Here is a 21,629-nt window from a genome sequence, read left to right on the forward strand (position 1 = left end):
CCTTTTCTCATGGTCTGGGACTACCGGCCACCCCCCTCCTTACTTCACAAAATGCATTACTTAATTCAACAAGTCAAGACATGGGTCTTTGGAAGTCAGGCGGACAGGGCCCCCCTGGCCGTATTTATTAAAATATGAAATAAAATGAAAATTTTAATAAAATAAACATTTTGACAATTATTAAATGCACATTTCAGAACATTAGATTTAACATCCATTTTGACATTGTATGATGGGCTAACCTTAGCAAATATCTAGTACAGCGTGTTTCCTAACCTAATCTAAACATCCAGAAAATTAAATGCATTCTAATAATTAAGTCGGACGGCAAGGTCGCTAACCGGTGTCAGATCCTTTACAGCTACGCTCTCACGTTCGAGATGGCGCATGCGCAACCCAGGGCACGTTTCACCCACGTGCGCTCTGAACTCCATTAAACCATAACAGGAGGGCCCACACTTGCGCACCTTGATGACGTCATAGTGTCTGTGAGGGGTGGCTACCAGCCTGAGGAAAGCGTGGACTCCCTCCCCCGTACCCTTCTAAGTAATGGATATCATATCCTGCCCCTGAAGTTCTGGGAGAGACCAATCCCTCCCGACGGGCGGCCCTTTCGTGAATGGGCCCGCCCCCCCCTAAGGACCTTAAAATGCTGCTCACCGATTATGACCTTACCGCCACAGGCCAGCATAGTTGACCGACTATCTGGCCCCCCCCGCACCTACCTATAGAAAGGTCATAACCTACCTCCAAAGACCTCAACCCATGCCAGGATATACCTTATGAAAAGGGGCATTCCCCGCCTCTGTTAATGGACCCCGTCCCGCAGGTAGAAGTGCTCCCCCCAGATGCACCCACGAGGTATGGTCTGTAAGACCGGAGTTCTGAGTAACTTGTCCAGCTTGTTGTTGACCCTCTTTACCGAGTGATTCAACGCGCTAACTGAGTCCCCCCTTCTCTACTGCATTCTCGGTATCAGCTGTGATCATACAATCACGCTCCCCGGTAACCGCTTTGCCAGCCACCCTGCTGCTGATATAATCTCTAACCCATGCCAAGATATTCCTTATGCAAAGGGCATTTCCCGCCTCTGCTAAATGGACCCCGTCCCGCAGTTAGAAGTGCTCCCCCCCGATGCACCCATGAGGTATGGTCTGTAAGACCGGAGTTCTGAATAACTTGTCCAGCTTGTTGTTGACCCTCTTTACTGAGTGATTCAACACGCTGAGTCCCCCCCCCTCTCCACTGCATTCTTGGTATCAGCTGTGACCATACAATCACGCTCCCCGGTAACCGCTTTGCCAGCCACCCTGCTGCTGATATAATCTCTTCCAGGAGGACCCTTCTAGCCAGACCTGCCAGATCATTCCCCCCCAGATGAAGGATCACCGCCGAAGGAGGTGCAGTATGTCTTCTTAGTAAATCCGACATATAATCCCTGAACTGACTGAGGCGAAGCCCCCCCCCCTGCCGTGGAAGGAGACCGTGCACCCCCCACTCTCCGCCCTCCGTCTACCCGATCCTGCACGAAATAGGATTAGCGTGCTTTACTTATGAATGCCCTACTACCCATACTACCACTGTCTTCTTTATGTCCTCCTGGCAATTCCGTGATGCTGATGAGTTGATGTGATGATCCATGGGTAGTTTCCGTCCTGCGTCGCAGGCCCGAGGAACAAAACAATCAACCCTGTGCTGACACCTCCTGCGTCCTTGCCCGCTCGGCCACCACACTTGCGTTGTTGCTTACCATCCTCTACCTGACGTACGCATCCCTTGGGCTGTCCACCTGTTGCCGCCGTTGTGGTGTGTGGACCACTTCCCGGATGTCCACCATGGGCCCAGCCATACATAAATGGAAAAGATAAACACAAACCATCAGTGTTTCTGGCAATAACTGCCGTACACGTGCTTGTCTTACATTGCCATCACATGCTAAGTTTTAGATAAAATTAGCGCCCGATGCATACTCATTAACACTTCCAACTGTAAGTGTTCCGTGAGGGTGCCCGGTAATCTGACCTTCATGAAAGCCCAGACCTGTAGTCCACCGTAAATGCAATAGCCCATTAATGATTACTTCAGGACAATACACAGTGTGAAATGCCGTGCAATAGCGCTGTACGATGGGTAGGGTTCCTGGCTTCCTAACTACAGCTGCCCCACCAGTGTCTGCATTCATTGTCCTCAGATGCTAAGCCCAAGCTGGCATTAACCCCGTATGTATTCCCTTCCTTACTCGCCACTTGCGAGTGGTCAGCATAGCATCAGCTTGTGTGACATGTAGCGCATTCAACTAAATGCTACCGTGGTGTGCCCATTAGTATAACCTTGCCTAAGAATAAACCTGTAGCCACAGTGAATGTCATAGCCCTTTCATGACTACTTACCGACGCTACCAAAGCGCACTACCAACAGTGGAGCCCAGGGGTTTAGTCACCGATCTCCCACTGCCCAATTGATACTGCAACTGGGCGCCGGGATACCTTTGAAGGTACAATAAAGGGCCAGGGTGTATAAGAGTTCTAAAACACTGAGGGTACTAGTGAGATCAAAGCTTAAATAAGTTTACTGCTAGAGTGATGTGTTTAGAACAAATACATATGTTTGTTATACCCCTGTTGTGGTTCTCTTTTCATTTACTCATTCATGAGATTATAGACTGGTAAAACAAGTTGCTCTACATTCCTTCAAGACTTAGCCTGACGGCTGCTCCCCACAGCTACCACTAGGATAGCTTTCTAATCTTCCTAATGGCCCCCCCTGTTCTAAAGGCTGCAAGCCTTGTCAGAATGCCAGCCGTGGTCCGTATACCACTTTCTTGCTATATGGTCCGGTACGCCCCTAGGGCACTACGCATACTGTGCTAAGTTACTGTGTGTTAAATAAGCTATACTGACTGTAATTCTTTGCCTCATAGCCTCCTAAAGGGACCAGAAGAAAGTGTTTAGAATAAATCCCTATATTTATATTCACCTGGTGTGGTACGACTTTAATTTCACAAAGAGGCCGCTACCCGCGCTCCCCAGGCTCTTAACCCCTTCGAGGTCGCGGCCCCGCCCCCTCGGCCCGGAAGTGCACAACTACTTCCGGGGCGAGGGCAAGCCACCACGAAGGGAACGGGATATGGGAGGGGCCGGCCCCGCCATGCATGCGTGGGGGCCGATTGGCCCCCCCTTTTCTGAAGGCGCGGCAGCAGTTTGTTGCTGCAGGCATTCGGCCCTTTCTTGGGGCTTCTGGGAGTGCTGTGCCTCTCAGAATCTGCTGTGGGCCCCAGCCGGTTGAGATGCGGTGCTCCTTTCAGCTGGCAATACTGTCTCTGCAGGTATGTCGATTTGCTACTCTCGTGTTCTTTTCTTGCAGGGCCGGTGCACCAGCACGCCAAGACTGGAGCTGCTTCCTGCTTTCCAGGCCTGTGCATGCAGATGCCAGGTTTTAAGCCACAGTTGGGCACAGATCATGATCTGCCCAGCGTTCGCATATAAACAGCAGAGGTTCATAGTGAAAGAATCAATCTACATCCATATGCTTCAGAACTACTACTCATCCACACTTACAATCCTTCTGCCACAAACTGCTCTTCTCCACAACACTCTCCATCCTTGTGCCTTGCACTGCTCTTACCCTCATCACTCTCAGTCCTTCTGCATCACACTGCTCTTACCCTCCTACTGCTACTACACTCTCCCTCACACTGCTCTTCTACACCTATCTACTTCCTTATGCCTATGTAACACCCTGAACGTCTCAGGATCGTTTAACAGACACGATAATGAGGACGCAACCACTTGTGAAGGGTTAGTTATTTTAATGAAGGCAAAAATAATACAAAGAGTAAACAAAAGTTATAGTCACTGGAATCCTCCAGGCTAAGTACGTTACCAGCCCACAGCACGGATGGTCCTAACCGTCCTCTGCATATACGCCGATCCCGGCGTATGCCAACAGAGGGCAGAAATGAAATGGCCGACAATGCCAATCGGTAGGCTGTGAGGGGCACGAAGAGTGTTGGGGAGAATCGAGGAGTCAGGGAAACACCCAGCCGGGGTCTCTACCTGAAGGGAGCAGCCGCTCAACCTCTTCCTCAGACTGCACCGGGACGCGGAGTCACCTCCTGGTGCTGCGTCACCGATACCCCAATCCAAAGCAAGAAGACTGAACCGAGAGCAGCCGCTCGATCGATCCTGTGGACTTCCGAGTCTGTAACGCGGCAAACACCTCCTGGTGTGCGTTACAGCTGGCAGTCCCTGTATCTCTGGTCGAGCTGGGAGTTACGACTCCAACCAGCAAAAGCGCCACTGCGCTTTGACTCAGCCGAGTCAAAAAGCGAAGCTCAATGGTTGACCGGTAGAGCTTCCAGGTCCTTCACAGGTGACGATGGGGCAAGACACGGCCCAGGGAGTAACGACTCGACCTACCTCCGTTCTTGCCTTACTGGAGCACCACTCCGGAACACTGCTCTTCACGAAGCAGGTACGTCGGTGTAAACACAATATCCGACAGAGTTGTACCTCCCGGTTCCTCCCTTTATAGGGCGTGTTTTCCTTGAGTTATGTAACAGCTCTCCTGTTTACATAACCTCTCAACCGCTAAGCATCCTGGGAGATGTAGTCCGTTTTCGCTGGTTACCGTTTTCCTCCCCTCGCATGACAGGAATTCTTGACAGTACATCCTCCCTCTCAGCGGCTCCCCACGGGGCCAGCGCTGGCAGGAAAACGCCGATGGAACAAGGAGACCAAGCGCAGAGCATGAACCCCTTCAGCCGGTTCCCATGATTGCTCCTCCGGGCCATAGCCTTTCCACGCAACCAGGTACCACAGCTTCCCCCTGCGCCATTTGGACGCCTGTATGCCCGACACTTCATACTCCACCTCCGACTCCACGCATACCTGCCTAGGTGTCCCAGACGGCTTGGAGGGTGCTGGTTTGAGCAATGATACATGAAAGACAGGGTGTATCCGCAATGACTGGGGCAAGCACACCTTCACGTTCACGGGACCTATACACTTGGTAATTCGATAGGGGCCCATGTACTTGGGATGGAACACACTGTTCTTTCGAAACCTCATGTTTCTTGTGGATATCCAGACGTAGTCTCCAGTGCGGTACAGTGGCCCGGGCCTTCTCTTCCTGTCTGCCGCAGCCTTGTATCTTCTCTTGGCCTCTATTAGGACAGCCCTTGAGCGCATCAACGTGTCTTTTATGTGTGCCACCCTGTCCGCTGTGGCGGGAATCCTGTCCTCTCTGAACGGATGTAGAAATGGCAAGAACCTGGGATGTTGGCCATAGTTGCTATAGAACGGAGATGACTGTGTGGAGCTGTGAGTGGCGTTGTTGTAGGCTATCTCTGCAACCCATAGCAAATCGACCCATTCTTCCCTGCCCTGGTCCACAAAACATCGCAGATACTGTTTGAGCGTTTGGTTCAGGCGCTCGGTTTGGCCGTCCGTTTGAGGGTGGTAGCTGGTGGACAGGGCGGTCTTAACATGCAGCGCAGTGCACCAAGTCTTCCAGAATTGCGCAGTAAACTGCGACCCCCAGTCCGACACGATCACCCCAGGTAATCCATGCAGTCGTACCACATTCTTTAGGAGTAGTGACGCCAATTCCCCGGCCGTAGGGACTCTCTTGCAGGGGATGAAGTGCCCCATTTTCGTCAAGTAATCCACCACCACCAGTATTGCCGTCATCCCCTGGTCTACCGGTAGGCCCACCACGAAGTCCAGTGATATGCTATCCCATGGTCTATCCGGGGTTGGAAGTGGATGCAAGAGCCCTTGGGTTCGGCCATGGTCGGCCTTCATGGTAGCACACGTAGGACACTCCTGTCCCCACCTCCTGACATCCACTCTCATGGTTGGCCACCAGAAATGCCGTCCCATGCTAGCCACCGTTTTTTCAAAGCCCAAATGACCTGCGCATGGAGAGTCATGGCACCAGATGAATGCTTGTTTCCTTAGCCTAGGCGTGGGTATCAATAGGCACCTGCCCTTCAGGGGTATCCCGTCCTTCAGCTGCCATTCTCTGTGACTGAGGAGCCACCTCCGCCATGCGAATGACCTGATCCCTCTCCTTATTCCCCTCAGGAAAGTATCCGGTTGGATAACCCCTAATACCATCCTCGGGGAAATGATGGAATGCTCGGTCGCAGGGAATGGTTCCTTAACTGCAGATTGACGGGACAGGGCATCCGCCTTCCGGTTTTCCGTCCCCGGCCGATATGTGATGCGGAAGTTGAACCCCGCAAAGAAGATCATCCACCGCAGCTGCCTGGGAGAAAGGTGTCTTGTGGCCGTCATGAACTGTAGGTTCCGATGGTCCGTGTACACCGATACCACATGTCTTGCCCCCATCAACCAATGCCTCCATTCGGTGAAGGCATCCTTGATTGCGAGAAGCTCCTTCTCCGCAATATGGTAGTTGCGTTCGGCGTCGTTGAGTTTGCGGGACATGTACGCAACGGGATGAAGCACCCCTGTGTCGTGGTTGCGTTGGGACAAGATAGCCCCCAGCGCCACATCCGATGCGTCCGCTTCCACCACGTAGGGGAGATCCGGATCGGGGTGAGCCAACACCGGCGCCTTACCAAAGGCGCTTTTCAGGGCCTCAAAGGCTGTGTTCGCTTCAGGGGACCAGACAAACTCCTTGGACTTCCTCAGTAGCTGTGTGATTGGGGCCACCAATCCTGAAAATCCATCTATAAACCGCCTGTAAAAGTTGGCGAAGCCAATGAAACTTTGGACGTCCTTCACGCTTTGGGGCACCGGCCATTCTTTCACCGCCTTGATCTTTCGTTCTGCCATCTCCTGTCCCTCTGGACTCAGCATCACTCCGAGGAATTCCACGGATGTGACGTGGAAGTCACACTTGCTGAGTTTACAAAACAGCATGTTTTCCCTCAGCTTTTGGAGCACAGCTTTGACGTGGTGTACGTGCTCCTCCACACTGGACGAATAGATGAGGATGTCGTCGATATATACGACCACGTAGATATCCAACTCCTCTCTGAATACCTCATTCAGAAAGTACTGAAAGGCTGCTGGGGCGTTGCACAGACCGAACGGCATGACGAGGTACTCAAAAAGGCCGAACCTGGTCTTAAAGGCGGTCTTCCACTCGTCTCCGTCCCTCATGCGTACCAGATGGTATGCCCCTTTCAAATCCAACTTGGTGTAGATACGAGCTTTCTTGACCTGTTCCAGAAGTACACTGATGAGAGGCAAGGGGTACCGATTTTTTATGGTTATCGCATTCAATGCCCTAAAGTCCACACAGGCTCTCAGCTCCCCATTAGCCTTCGGGATGAAGAAGAGTGGCGAGGCGGCCGGAGACTTGGACGGGCGGATGAATCCTAGCTTGAGGAGTTTATCCAGGTACCCCCGGAGATGCACGTTTTCAGGCTCCGTCAGGGCATACAGCCTGCCGCTGGGAACGCTGGCCCCTGGCACCAGGTCGATCTGGCAGTCAAACTGTCTATGTGGTGGTAGCACTTCCGCCTTCACCTCATCAAATACATCCTCAAAACTGTGATAAGCCTGGGGGAGAGCCACATCTTTTTCTGCCGCTGTAGCCACCGTCTGACTCCCGCTCTCATCTGCGTCAAGGGATTCCGTTCGTATTCCGCAATGCAGGGTGCAATACGGTGACGTCATTTCGATGCGATGTGTTGGCCAATCCATAGAGGGGTTGTGTTTCTGTAGCCACAGCAATCCCAATATGACGCCATATTGGGGCGCTCGGATGATGTTAAAATCGATTTGTTCCAAATGGTTCCTCCCATATCTCATCGGAAGGACCCCCGTGTGCTGCCCGATGGGCCCCGTCACCAATCGCCTTCCGTCTACAGCATAGACGTCTTCGGGTACAGCTTTGGGAAGAAGCACTAGCCCTAGCCTGCATGCCTCGTTGTGGTCCATAAACATGCCAGTGGCCCCTGAATCCACCATGGCCACAACGGGTATCCACTGGTCATGCACTCCCACGTGCACCGTGAGAAACAGGTGTCGTTGTCCCTTAGTGACCGAGTTGGAAAGTGAAGGGATGGATGAGTGACTCCGAGATGCCCCTTCTTTGGTCTGGGAGTCCTCTAGTTTTCCGCCGGTATGTCCACCACTACCGCAGGGGTCTGGTTCGTGAGGGAGGTGCTGGGCGTGAGCGGGTCCAATTGGATAGCATCCAGTCTGGCTTTTACATCGGCTGTTTCTTGCCTAGAGGCAGCCAATTCAACTTGCACGGTCGCTAAAGCAGCCAGCACATCATCAAGTGTTGCCATGTCTGTTATCGACCGGGAGACAGTTAGTGTTATTAAGGTCGGATATTTTGTAACGCCCTGAACGTCTCAGGATCGTTTAACAGACACGATAATGAGGACGCAACCACTTGTGAAGGGTTAGTTATTTTAATGAAGGCAAAAATAATACAAAGAGTAAACAAAAGTTATAGTCACTGGAATCCTCCAGGCTAAGTACGTTACCAGCCCACAGCACGGATGGTCCTAACCGTCCTCTGCATATACGCCGATCCCGGCGTATGCCAACAGAGGGCAGAAATGAAATGGCCGACAATGCCAATCGGTAGGCTGTGAGGGGCACGAAGAGTGTTGGGGAGAATCGAGGAGTCAGGGAAACACCCAGCCGTGGTCTCTACCTGATGGGAGCAGCCGCTCAACCTCTTCCTCAGACTGCACCGGGACGCGGAGTCACCTCCTGGTGCTGCGTCACCGATACCCCAATCCAAAGCAAGAAGACTGAACCGAGAGCAGCCGCTCGATCGATCCTGTGGACTTCCGAGTCTGTAACGCGGCAAACACCTCCTGGTGTGCGTTACAGCTAGCAGTCCCTGTATCTCTGGTCGGGCTGGGAGTTACGACTCCAACCAGCAAAAGCGCCACTGCGCTTTGACTCAGCCGAGTCAAAAAGCGAAGCTCAATGGTTGACCGGTAGAGCTTCCGGGTCCTTCACAGGTGACGATGGGGCAAGACACGGCCCAGGGAGTAACGACTCGACCTACCTCCGTTCTTGCCTTACTGGAGCACCACTCCGGAACACTGCTCTTCACGAAGCAGGTACGTCGGTGTAAACACAATATCCGACAGCGTTGTACCTCCCGGTTCCTCCCTTTATAGGGCGTGTTTTCCTTGAGTTATGTAACAGCTCTCCTGTTTACATAAGGGCGTGTTTTCCTTGAGTTATGTAACAGCTCTCCTGTTTACATAAGGGCGTGTTTTCCTTGAGTTATGTAACAGCTCTCCTGTTTACATAACCTCTCAACCGCTAAGCATCCTGGGAGATGTAGTCCGTTTTCGCTGGTTACCGTTTTCCTCCCCTCGCATGACAGGAATTCTTGACAGTACATCCTCCCTCTCAGCGGCTCCCCACGGGGCCAGCGCTGGCAGGAAAACGCCGATGGAACAAGGAGACCAAGCGCGGAGCATGAACCCCTTCAGCCGGTTACCATGATTGCTCCTCCGGGCCATAGCCTTTCCACGCAACCAGGTACCACAGCTTCCCCCTGCGCCATTTGGACGCCTGTATGCCCGACACTTCATACTCCACCTCCGACTCCACGCATACCTGCCTAGGTGTCCCAGACGGCTTGGAGGGTGCTGGTTTGAGCAATGATACATGAAAGACAGGGTGTATCCGCAATGACTGGGGCAAGCACACCTTCACGTTCACGGGACCCATACACTTGGTAATTCGATAGGGGCCCATGTACTTGGGATGGAACACACTGTTCTTTCGAAACCTCATGTTTCTTGTGGATATCCAGACGTAGTCTCCAGTGCGGTACAGTGGCCCGGGCCTTCTCTTCCTGTCTGCCGCAGCCTTGTATCTTCTCTTGGCCTCTATTAGGACAGCCCTTGAGCGCATCAACGTGTCTTTTATGTGTGCCACCCTGTCCGCTGTGGCGGGAATCCTGTCCTCTCTGAACGGATGTAGAAATGGCAAGAACCTGGGATGTTGGCCATAGTTGCTATAGAACGGAGATGACTGTGTGGAGCTGTGAGTGGCGTTGTTGTAGGCTATCTCTGCAACCCATAGCAAATCGACCCATTCTTCCCTGCCCTGGTCCACAAAACATCGCAGATACTGTTTGAGCGTTTGGTTCAGGCGCTCGGTTTGGCCGTCCGTTTGAGGGTGGTAGCTGGTGGACAGGGCGGTCTTAACATGCAGCGCAGTGCACCAAGTCTTCCAGAATTGCGCAGTAAACTGCGACCCCCGGTCCGACACGATCACCCCAGGTAATCCATGCAGTCGTACCACATTCTTTAGGAGTAGTGACGCCAATTCCCCGGCCGTAGGGACTCTCTTGCAGGGGATGAAGTGCCCCATTTTCGTCAAGTAATCCACCACCACCAGTATTGCCGTCATCCCCTGGTCTACCGGTAGGCCCACCACGAAGTCCAGTGATATGCTATCCCATGGTCTATCCGGGGTTGGAAGTGGATGCAAGAGCCCTTGGGTTCGGCCATGGTCGGCCTTCATGGTAGCACACGTAAGACACTCCTGTCCCCACCTCCTGACATCCACTCTCATGGTTGGCCACCAGAAATGCCGTCCCATGCTAGCCACCGTTTTTTCAAAGCCCAAATGACCTGCGCATGGAGAGTCATGGCACCAGATGAATGCTTGTTTCCTTAGCCTAGGCGTGGGTATCAATAGGCACCTGCCCTTCAGGGGTATCCCGTCCTTCAGCTGCCATTCTCTGTGACTGAGGAGCCACCTCCGCCATGCGAATGACCTGATCCCTCTCCTTATTCCCCTCAGGAAAGTATCCGGTTGGATAACCCCTAATACCATCCTCGGGGAAATGATGGAATGCTCGGTCGCAGGGAATGGTTCCTTAACTGCAGATTGACGGGACAGGGCGTCCGCCTTCCGGTTTTCCGTCCCCGGCCGATATGTGATGCGGAAGTTGAACCCCGCAAAGAAGATCATCCACCGCAGCTGCCTGGGAGAAAGGTGTCTTGTGGCCGTCATGAACTGTAGGTTCCGATGGTCCGTGTACACCGATACCACATGTCTTGCCCCCATCAACCAATGCCTCCATTCGGTGAAGGCATCCTTGATTGCGAGAAGCTCCTTCTCCGCAATATGGTAGTTGCGTTCGGCGTCGTTGAGTTTGCGGGACATGTACGCAACGGGATGAAGCACCCCTGTGTCGTGGTTGCGTTGGGACAAGATAGCCCCCAGCACCACATCCGATGCGTCCGCTTCCACCACGTAGGGGAGATCCGGATCGGGGTGAGCCAACACCGGCGCCTTACCAAAGGCGCTTTTCAGGGCCTCAAAGGCTGTGTTCGCTTCAGGGGACCAGACAAACTCCTTGGACTTCCTCAGTAGCTGTGTGATTGGGGCCACCAATCCTGAAAATCCATCTATAAACCGCCTGTAAAAGTTGGCGAAGCCAATGAAACTTTGGACGTCCTTCACGCTTTGGGGCACCGGCCATTCTTTCACCGCCTTGATCTTTCGTTCTGCCATCTCCTGTCCCTCTGGACTCAGCATCAGTCCGAGGAATTCCACGGATGTGACGTGGAAGTCACACTTGCTGAGTTTACAAAACAGCATGTTTTCCCTCAGCTTTTGGAGCACAGCTTTGACGTGGTGTACGTGCTCCTCCACACTGGACGAATAGATGAGGATGTCGTCGATATATACGACCACGTAGATATCCAACTCCTCTCTGAATACCTCATTCAGAAAGTACTGAAAGGCTGCTGGGGCGTTGCACAGACCGAACGGCATGACGAGGTACTCAAAAAGGCCGAACCTGGTCTTAAAGGCGGTCTTCCACTCGTCTCCGTCCCTCATGCGTACCAGATGGTATGCCCCTTTCAAATCCAACTTGGTGTAGATACGAGCTTTCTTGACCTGTTCCAGAAGTACACTGATGAGAGGCAAGGGGTACCGATTTTTTATGGTTATCGCATTCAATGCCCTAAAGTCCACACAGGCTCTCAGCTCCCCATTAGCCTTCGGGATGAAGAAGAGTGGCGAGGCGGCCGGAGACTTGGACGGGCGGATGAATCCTAGCTTGAGGAGTTTATCCAGGTACCCCCGGAGATGCACGTTTTCAGGCTCCGTCAGGGCATACAGCCTGCCGCTGGGAACGCTGGCCCCTGGCACCAGGTCGATCTGGCAGTCAAACTGTCTATGTGGTGGTAGCACTTCCGCCTTCACCTCATCAAATACATCCTCAAAACTGTGATAAGCCTGGGGGAGAGCCCCATCTTTTTCTGCCGCTGTAGCCACCGTCTGACTCCCGCTCTCATCTGCGTCAAGGGATTCCGTTCGTATTCCACAATGCAGGGTGCAATACGGTGACGTCATTTCGATGCGATGTGTTGGCCAATCCATAGAGGGGTTGTGTTTCTGTAGCCACAGCAATCCCAATATGACGCCATATTGGGGCGCTCGGATGATGTTAAAATCGATTTGTTCCAAATGGTTCCTCCCATATCTCATCGGAAGGACCCCCGTGTGCTGCCCGATGGGCCCCGTCACCAATCGCCTTCCGTCTACAGCATAGACGTCTTCGGGTACAGCTTTGGGAAGAAGCACTAGCCCTAGCCTGCATGCCTCGTTGTGGTCCATAAACATGCCAGTGGCCCCTGAATCCACCATGGCCACAACGGATATCCACTGGTCATGCACTCCCACGTGCACCGTGAGAAACAGGTGTCGTTGTCCCTTAGTGACCGAGTTGGAAAGTGAAGGGATAGATGAGTGACTCCGAGATGCCCCTTCTTTGGTCTGGGAGTCCTCTAGTTTTCCGCCGGTATGTCCACCACTACCGCAGGGGTCTGGTTCGTGAGGGAGGTGCTGGGCGTGAGCGGGTCCAATTGGATAGCATCCAGTCTGGCTTTTACATCGGCTGTTTCTTGCCTAGAGGCAGCCAATTCAACTTGCACGGTCGCTAAAGCAGCCAGCACATCATCAAGTGTTGCCATGTCTGTTATCGACCGGGAGACAGTTAGTGTTATTAAGGTCGGATATTTTGTAACGCCCTGAACGTCTCAGGATCGTTTAACAGACACGATAATGAGGACGCAACCACTTGTGAAGGGTTAGTTATTTTAATGAAGGCAAAAATAATACAAAGAGTAAACAAAAGTTATAGTCACTGGAATCCTCCAGGCTAAGTACGTTACCAGCCCACAGCACGGATGGTCCTAACCGTCCTCTGCATATACGCCGATCCCGGCGTATGCCAACAGAGGGCAGAAATGAAATGGCCGACAATGCCAATCGGTAGGCTGTGAGGGGCACGAAGAGTGTTGGGGAGAATCGAGGAGTCAGGGAAACACCCAGCCGGGGTCTCTACCTGAAGGGAGCAGCCGCTCTACCTCTTCCTCAGACTGCACCGGGACGCGGAGTCACCTCCTGGTGCTGCGTCACCGATACCCCAATCCAAAGCAAGAAGACTGAACCGAGAGCAGCCGCTCGATCGATCCTGTGGACTTCCGAGTCTGTAACGCGGCAAACACCTCCTGGTGTGCGTTACAGCTGGCAGTCCCTGTATCTCTGGTCGGGCTGGGAGTTACGACTCCAACCAGCAAAAGCGCCACTGCGCTTTGACTCAGCCGAGTCAAAAAGCGAAGCTCAATGGTTGACCGGTAGAGCTTCCGGGTCCTTCACAGGTGACGATGGGGCAAGACACGGCCCAGGGAGTAACGACTCGACCTACTTCCGTTCTTGCCTTACTGGAGCACCACTCCGGAACACTGCTCTTCACGAAGCAGGTACGTCGGTGTAAACACAATATCCGACAGCGTTGTACCTCCCGGTTCCTCCCTTTATAGGGCGTGTTTTCCTTGAGTTATGTAACAGCTCTCCTGTTTACATAAGGGTGTGTTTTCCTTGAGTTATGTAACAGCTCTCCTGTTTACATAAGGGCGTGTTTTCCTTGAGTTATGTAACAGCTCTCCTGTTTACATAACCTCTCAACCGCTAAGCATCCTGGGAGATGTAGTCCGTTTTCGCTGGTTACCGTTTTCCTCCCCTCGCATGACAGGAATTCTTGACAGCCTAATACTAATCTAATAAACTTTCCTTCCTTCCACCTTCCACTTGTGCAAGTTTTTCCCCCTCCTCCAGCGAGAGGCCATAAAGACTGTGTCGCACGCTCTTATTCTCTCCAGGCTTGATTATGCGAATGCCCTGTTTAGTGGTCTACCTTCTTACTTGATACAACGGCTTCAGGTGATTCAAAACGCGGCTGCGAGACTCCTGTTCAATCTGCCTAGGAGGTCGAGCGTCCGTCTCACCTGTGCAGCCTCCACTGGCTTCCGGTGGCACAACAGATCATGTTTAAAGGACTGGTTCTTTCTTTCCGAGCTATCCATCAGCTTGGGCCTGTATACCTGAGGAAACTGTTCTCTTTGTACGTCGTCAACCGCTGCCTTCGTTCTGCTAATCAGTGTAAAATGGTTGTGTCCGGAATTACGTACACCAGGCTGGGGGGGCCAGTCTATTTCGGTCAGGACCGCTAGAGCCTGGAACGCCCTTCCCCCCACCTTAGGGCAGCCCAGACCATCTCCAGCTTTAAGACAGGGGTTAAAACCTATCTGTTTAATGTGAACATGTAAATTGCCTTCCCCTCTTTGCTGCTCATGCCACATTTTCCCTTCGCGCCAGGATACTTGCTAGTAACAGAGCGCGTTGTAAAATTCTTTATAACATAACATAACATATAACATAACATAACTACTCTTCTACTTCTCACACTCCTTTCATATCACTCCTGCTACTCTTCTACTTCTGTCTCCTTCCTTATGCCTCATACTGCTCTACACACTTTCCTTCCTTCAAAATCACACTTATCTCGTCCTTGCTTTCTTCCTTCTCCCTCATACTGCGCTGCTTACACCCCTTTCGTCTGCCTCATGCTACTCTCCTCCTCACTATGCTTCATTAACCCTCATGCTATTCTTCTCACTCTCCTTCCCAAATCTTAAACACTACTTTTCTTCTCCTAGCGCTATGCTTTAAACTACTACACAGTTAACAATTACAATTCTAACAATAGATCACATGCATACACTCAATAAGACATAGCAAAAATCAATACCCTTTGCAAAGCAAATAGCTTTAACTTAAACAAAGGCAATACCTATTGCATTTCCAATGTTTGTTTATTTGGGAAACCGTAACATGCATATAAGTCGAATATGTTGATCTAGTGAGCATAAAAACAAAATTGCTGATTATTAGTACACAGATAGAGGGCTGAAGGAAGACTACTTGGCAACATATATAGTAAATAAACATTGAACAGATTTGCCTCCTGAATAACCAGAAGTTTGAAAATTCAAATCCTAAAAGTCCCATATTTGATTACATTTCTTCCTAGCGTATATTTTTTCACTACAAATTCTTTAACGTTCTTGAAGTTTAGTTATTTAAGCTACCCATTCTTCAAATGTAGGTGGTTTTCTGCTCTTCCAATTTTCTATTATTATTGACTTTGCGACCAGCATTGCAATAAAGACTTGTCCTATCTGGTTCTTATATGAATGAGTTGGCTCAGTAGTACAGCCTAACAATGCAAGTCCTGAATTAAAGTTAAGAGTGTTTTGGATTAAGTGACTCAATACCCAGAATATTTTTCCTCAGTACTCATAGAAAAAGTATGCCAGTTTCCTTAAACCTGTTCTTCACCTTGGACAGGCAAAACTCTTGCTATTTTGGATAAGATGGTTGGGGTTATATATATCAGCCATTTGCTACAAAATTGCTCTCAGCGATAATTGCCTCCTCTAGTTGTAAAATTTGGAATATTAGTGATTTCCCATAGTATTTTCATTATGGTAATGTCTGTCTTTTTCCCCATTTACTGGCAATCTTTCCATATTCTTTGCTAAATTGAGTAGAGAGTAATAATATTCCGTGGACGTTATATTTTATCTATGAATTTACAGCGATAGTGGGCTGTAGAATAAATCCTCAGAAAACCAAAATATTAATTATTGCATTTTTCGAGAGAAGTACTCCTGGATATATTTAAATCTAGATACTCTTTGCACCCTAAAAGATATCTTGGTATTCACATGATAATATCTTGCTCACCAAGCAAATTCACTATTATAAAGATGGAACCTGCTTCCGTTAATGATCATGGTACAAACATCTCTGAATAAGACGGCTAATCAACACCTGTTTATCTTTTTCTTCACGATCCTCTCCAAATTTGTCGGCATGGTAAATGCACCGAATACCACTTCAATATGGGTATAAGAAGCATATCAGCCAGCTAGAACTATTTTATACCCACTTAAAAATCCTGGCAGTCACCATAGCTTTGTGTGTGTATTTGCTCGTTACTGCTTTAGATGGCTCATTTATGAATTCCCCAAATGAATGATAACACGATCATTGAACTAATGTACAACAGCTCTGTTCCAAATATCCCCTGTCCCCTGAGGTGTCCCAATGTTCCAAGGAAAGTCAGACATAGAACTCTTTCAGTGTCATTCAAAAGAAAATAGAGTGTTTCTTCCCCATCATAATTTCTAATCGAGAGTAAAAGACTGTACTCTGATCTTGTGATTTCTGTGCCAAGGGTCATTGAAACGTGTTAAACAATCAGCCTTTACCTAATGAGTTACTTTCTATTGAACAAAAATTGGAAACCGCTCGGTGGTTTTAACACCAAAGCTTAGCTCAAAAAGGCTGTTTTAGGAATATTTTATCACACTTGGAGAATGCCATGGACAATTCAATACTGTCCAAAATAGATGCCACTGCAGATATTTTTGATAATGTATTCACCCCATGGAGAAATTGAGAAAAAATGTAATCTTCTGGTACCAACATGGCTTTGTATAAATAAATTCTTTTGTTGAACAGCTTAGAAACCTTAAGATCCTCCACTTGAACTCTGAGCAACTGGATAGCACACTGCAATTCAATTCAATTCAATTCATCTTTATTTCGGCACTTTAGAGCCATAACAGATACATGAATATCACAATACTATTTTTTTTAAAAAGAAGAGGGGTAAATCCCGTTAGTTCGTTACAATTTACACAATAATCACAGTATAAATTCATTCATGGAGGGGTATAAGATTCATAAAATTAATAAAAGTCATGATTTGCTATTTACATAATGTTGTCTTAAAATACATTTACAATTTGCAGCCATTCTTTTTACGGATAAAATATATTGAAAGAAGGAATCTACTGACGCTAAACACAATAGTTCTACTAGTATCGGACTTGATTATTCTCATGGCGTCCCAGCAAGTTCTTACACCCAGGAGGTTACATAGGGGTTTTATCCATTTCCTCCTCACTTGGGCATAGACAGGACAGAAAAACAGAACATGCTGATCGTCTTCCTTAGCATTCCAATCACACAGGGTACAGACATCACTTAACATAGGAGCACTTTGTTCCGTATTGCCCTTCACAGCCCATCTGGTCAGAGTAGTGTTATACAAGAGATTGCCCTACCTAAATTTCATGAATAAGCTCTTAGCTAACGGAGGTTCAATCTCATCGAGAAAAATCTTGAACACTGCAATTCACATTTTGCCCCTTTCACTACTTCCAAAACCTGCTCGACACTTGTATATGAAATAGTATTAATCAGTGCACTTGCATCTGCTACTGTATAGTCACCCTGACCGAAATAATGAATCACTAACTGTCCTTTGGACTAGGATGAATGATCATTTTGAAATTGTTGTCCACTTGTATCTGTACTCCTCAATGTTGGTACTGTCAGTCTATTGTCTTTGCCTCCCCACAAATAGCCTTGCTTATGTCCCCAAGGCCACATTCTATGCCATACGACAGGACTGCATGCGTCTTCAGGCATTTTATCTGTTGACCTCACATTCTTTGCCCAGTGGTACTTTTTGGCACTTTGTAACTTAGTCGAAAACCCTATTTGAAGTCCACCTAGAACTAACTTTCTCCAGTACAATCCTGAATATCTTGTATGTATGGGAGAACATATGAAAGAGGGATCGCCACATTGGATAGGGCTGCTTCCACCGGCTGAGGCTTTCCACAAAGTGATTTGTTCATTGAGGTTTCACTCACCAGAAATGTACGTTCTAGAGCTTGAATAACCAGAGTAGTGCAACATAACCCACATTGTGGACTGCTTACGAGCAAGGGCAATGCAACAAACACACTGTCACAGCATCCCACGCAGTCCAGCAATCAACTTTGCCCCCTCATTCAAAAAGACTATTCAGCACACAACACCATCCCATGATATACCAATTGCAAAGCTCCCCAGCGATGCAGAGAGGACATCATCCTATGGCGACCAACCAGGTAAACAAAGACAGCTAACAAACCAAACTCAAAGCTACCATCTGCTTACAACCAGGACTGTTTGACTTTTAGAAGGTGTCCTTTTCACCCATAGCTTGGTCATCTTCCCCTCCCCAAGAAGGATAGCATGTGAAGAGGCATACTTAAGAGATTGAAAAGTTTCCAAGGCTGAAAGTTCCACCTAGTGCCCCAGACACGCAGAAAGTCTTCTGAACACCATGTGGATAAGTGTGGCTCACTGGTTAGAGGAGGCATACACTGAAGCAGAGGTCAGACCCGGGACCAGGGTTCAATTCCCGACGCGGCATGGTCTGAGCCCAAGTGTCCACAGACTCAATAATTCTTATTTCGGTGCCTACTCGAATCATGGGTTCACACTGCAACTCTGGGCAATAGCTTGCTTAATCTCCACTACGGCCCCCCGCGGCAGGATGCCTGGATTTCACCTTGGGGATGCCCAGTACGGGTTATCTCACAGGGCAAAAGCCAGGACGGGTTCCCAATGCAAGCGCCGAGATGCCCAAGGGTAAGTCGAGCGCTATATAAGAACACACATACATACATACCATGTGCCAGAAGAAGAGATAGAAATGTCCTTCTCCCGCGCTATTGGACATTGTAGAACCGACTCTACTTTTACTGCGCATAGTAAAGCATATATAGAGATCAGAGGCCATTTACTTTCTCATCAGCTAATAGGGAAGCCAATAATTCTGGTAGAGGGCATCCTTCCTTTGAGGGTGAGTGACAGCCTGTCCTAAAGACGAGGATGTGAGCAGATCAAAGCCAACTATTCAATGATCATGATGGTATGTCGAGGAGGGGGTTATATTGCCTGCGCCCGTAACACAATTTTTTTTTTTACAGGTTGGTGCCATAAGGCAGGTGCGGTTGACCTATGCGATGATTGTAAAGATCTGGAGCCTGTCCTTAACCCGCAGTACATGGCGTATTTTTCTAACGGCAAAACAAACGTCACACCGTGCTATCCAATTGTCAGGTAAAGACCCTCCACCGTAATACTGCCCCATAACTGTTCCCCTAGCCGGCAATAGTTAACCTGTAAGATGCATTTGAGTGAAGTACAGAGAAAACTGAAACTACAGATAGAAGTAGTTTGGATGCATTTGCTTTTTATTTTGTTTTTGGAGCAGTGCTTTAAGTTGTGTGCGCTTTTATTTTTTAACCAGTGAGAGAAGAGATTCCACCTGTACCCCACTTTCTTTAACTTTTGTCTATCTCATTATTTATAGATCTGCATGTGTTCTGCCTGTGCTTCCTATCTGTTTCTTGCTACTTTTCTTCCGAATTCAGGGCTTTTGTTCTGCACCTGCCTGTGTCTACAAACCAGTCCGGGTTGTGAAAAGGATCTTGTGGGAGAGTTTTGCCACTTTTTATGAGCTATACACCTAAATTGTTTTTTTTGATTTAAAAAAAAAAATGTTTTCTTAGTTTTTTTCAGTTTGTTTCTAATGTTTCACTGTGATCCTTTAACAGTACCCTTAGCAAAGCACCCGACACCTGTATGTCATTCCTAAATCTCACCATATCTCGGCCACCGTACTTCTTTAACTTAATCATCTGCCCTTAACCTTCACCTCTACACCTAGTTCAATGGAAAGGCCTAGCTCTACCCCTACAGTCATGCACTAGCCTCTGGACCTTAACACTTAGTTGAAACATTTTGCTGATAAACACCTTTTACCTAAGTCTGCCTCCTGTTGTTTTTCTGTTACAGGTTTCAGTTGGAAAAACATGTAGTCTGTGGAAAATCCAGTGAAGAATGGGTGAATAAACTCCAGGATTGTTTAGAAAAAAAAGGTATCTACACTAAGCCCACATATAGCAAATAATTGGTAACAGAGACACTTTGCCCCACTGAACCAGAGTCAAACGGATCTGTTTACATGATATGTATAACCTCAATCCTTTTGTTATTCTCTGTCTTACCTGCTGTTTATCCTATAATGATGTTGTAAATTTTATAATTATGTTTTACCATATGTATCTCAGACTTGTAAAGCGCTCTGATGTTTTTGTTATTCTTTGATGCTGTAATTTGTCTCTTACCGTAACTAGCTCTATCATGTAAAGTGCTCTGATACCTCTGGGTCCAGCCAGCGCTATATAAAACCTCTAAAATAACTCCATCACCTGAACAAATACTTTCCTCACCAAAGTCAACTAACCTAGACTTCAATATCCAAGTTGACTCCTCTCTCTCTTGACATTCAAGGATAGTTGGTGACCGGACTTTGTTAACCACCTTTGTTTGTTTTTCTCTCCCTCCGCTGCTCTGTTTACTTATTTTTCATGCTGTATTTTTTTATATCTGTTTTGCTTCCTTACTGCCTTCCCACTATATAATGCAATTTCCTTCTGTTTTTTACAGTGTGTTTTTAAAGCGCTCTGATACCTACGGGTCAAGCTAGCGCTATATAAAACTTTAAAAAATAAACGGATGTCAGACATTTAGTGAAAAGCTCTAGAACAGCTAAGATTCTGTCATGGGTAATGCCACTGAAAACTTCAAATAATAATAATAATAATAGTGAATTTTGTAAAGCGCCTGGTTACGCCATGTCGGCGTGTCCCCGCCATTCGTTTGCCAGCTACACATCAGAAAAAATAATTCTGATTAATTCTGAATCTAAATAATTAAGAGGCGAGATCCGCACCTTGAGTCCTCCCAGGCCGTACTATATATTCCTCCTTCCTCCTCAAATCCTCCTTATGATAGGGTGTAATCACCACCGATTTGTGACCACTGAGGTTAGTTCAGATGTTTTTAGACACTAATGTATTTACACTGTTCAGCATCTGCCGCTCAATGTTGGCTTTACCTGAAATCTGAAGAGGGGGCATTTTAGTTTATTAGTATTTTAACTTTTTTTGTCTTTATTGCAAATGCTCGGGTGATAACACATTGAACAGGTGATAAATACCACTTGCAGGGATAAAAAAAGTGAATAAGAACCATCCCTACGAAAACAAGTGTCAATAAGTGAGAAAGGCCAAGTTTAGCAAACAGAATGTTGGGATAAAAATCTGTCCTAAATCCACCCCAGCCCACATATGGCTTTAATGTTTCTTTCATGGATCCCTCTTGACAAGGGACAGCTCTAAGCCGTAAATATCCAAGAATTGCTTAATCTAGATAATATCCAATGGAGGGTTAGGGTCAAAACGAAAACTCTCAAACAAAAATCATAAGAATCATGGAGAAAACAATACCTTTCCACTTTAATAGTACTTAATATGATGTACCAATGATAATCAGCCAAAGGGATGGGTAAATGTGACTTAGAGTACCCCAGGACATTTCGTCACAGAC

At 48.3% G+C, this 21,629-nt stretch overlaps 1 protein-coding gene across 2 annotated transcripts in view; it reads left to right on the top strand.

Moving 5' to 3' along the window:
• The window catches only part of LOC147678019 (C-X-C motif chemokine 16-like), a 126,230-nt gene that overhangs the window by 69,176 nt on the left and 35,425 nt on the right, over positions 1-21,629 (top strand). For both annotated transcript variants that reach the window (XM_086945901.1, XM_086945902.1), the window contains exons 2-3: positions 19,163-19,295; positions 20,034-20,116. In XM_086945901.1, the coding sequence (XP_086802027.1) occupies positions 19,163-19,295; positions 20,034-20,116 (216 nt within the window). The remainder of the gene's footprint in view (positions 1-19,162; positions 19,296-20,033; positions 20,117-21,629) is intronic.

Source organism: Lissotriton vulgaris, chromosome 12 (assembly GCF_964263255.1).
Source record: "Lissotriton vulgaris chromosome 12, aLisVul1.2, whole genome shotgun sequence".
Taxonomy (NCBI): Eukaryota; Metazoa; Chordata; class Amphibia; order Caudata; family Salamandridae; genus Lissotriton; species Lissotriton vulgaris.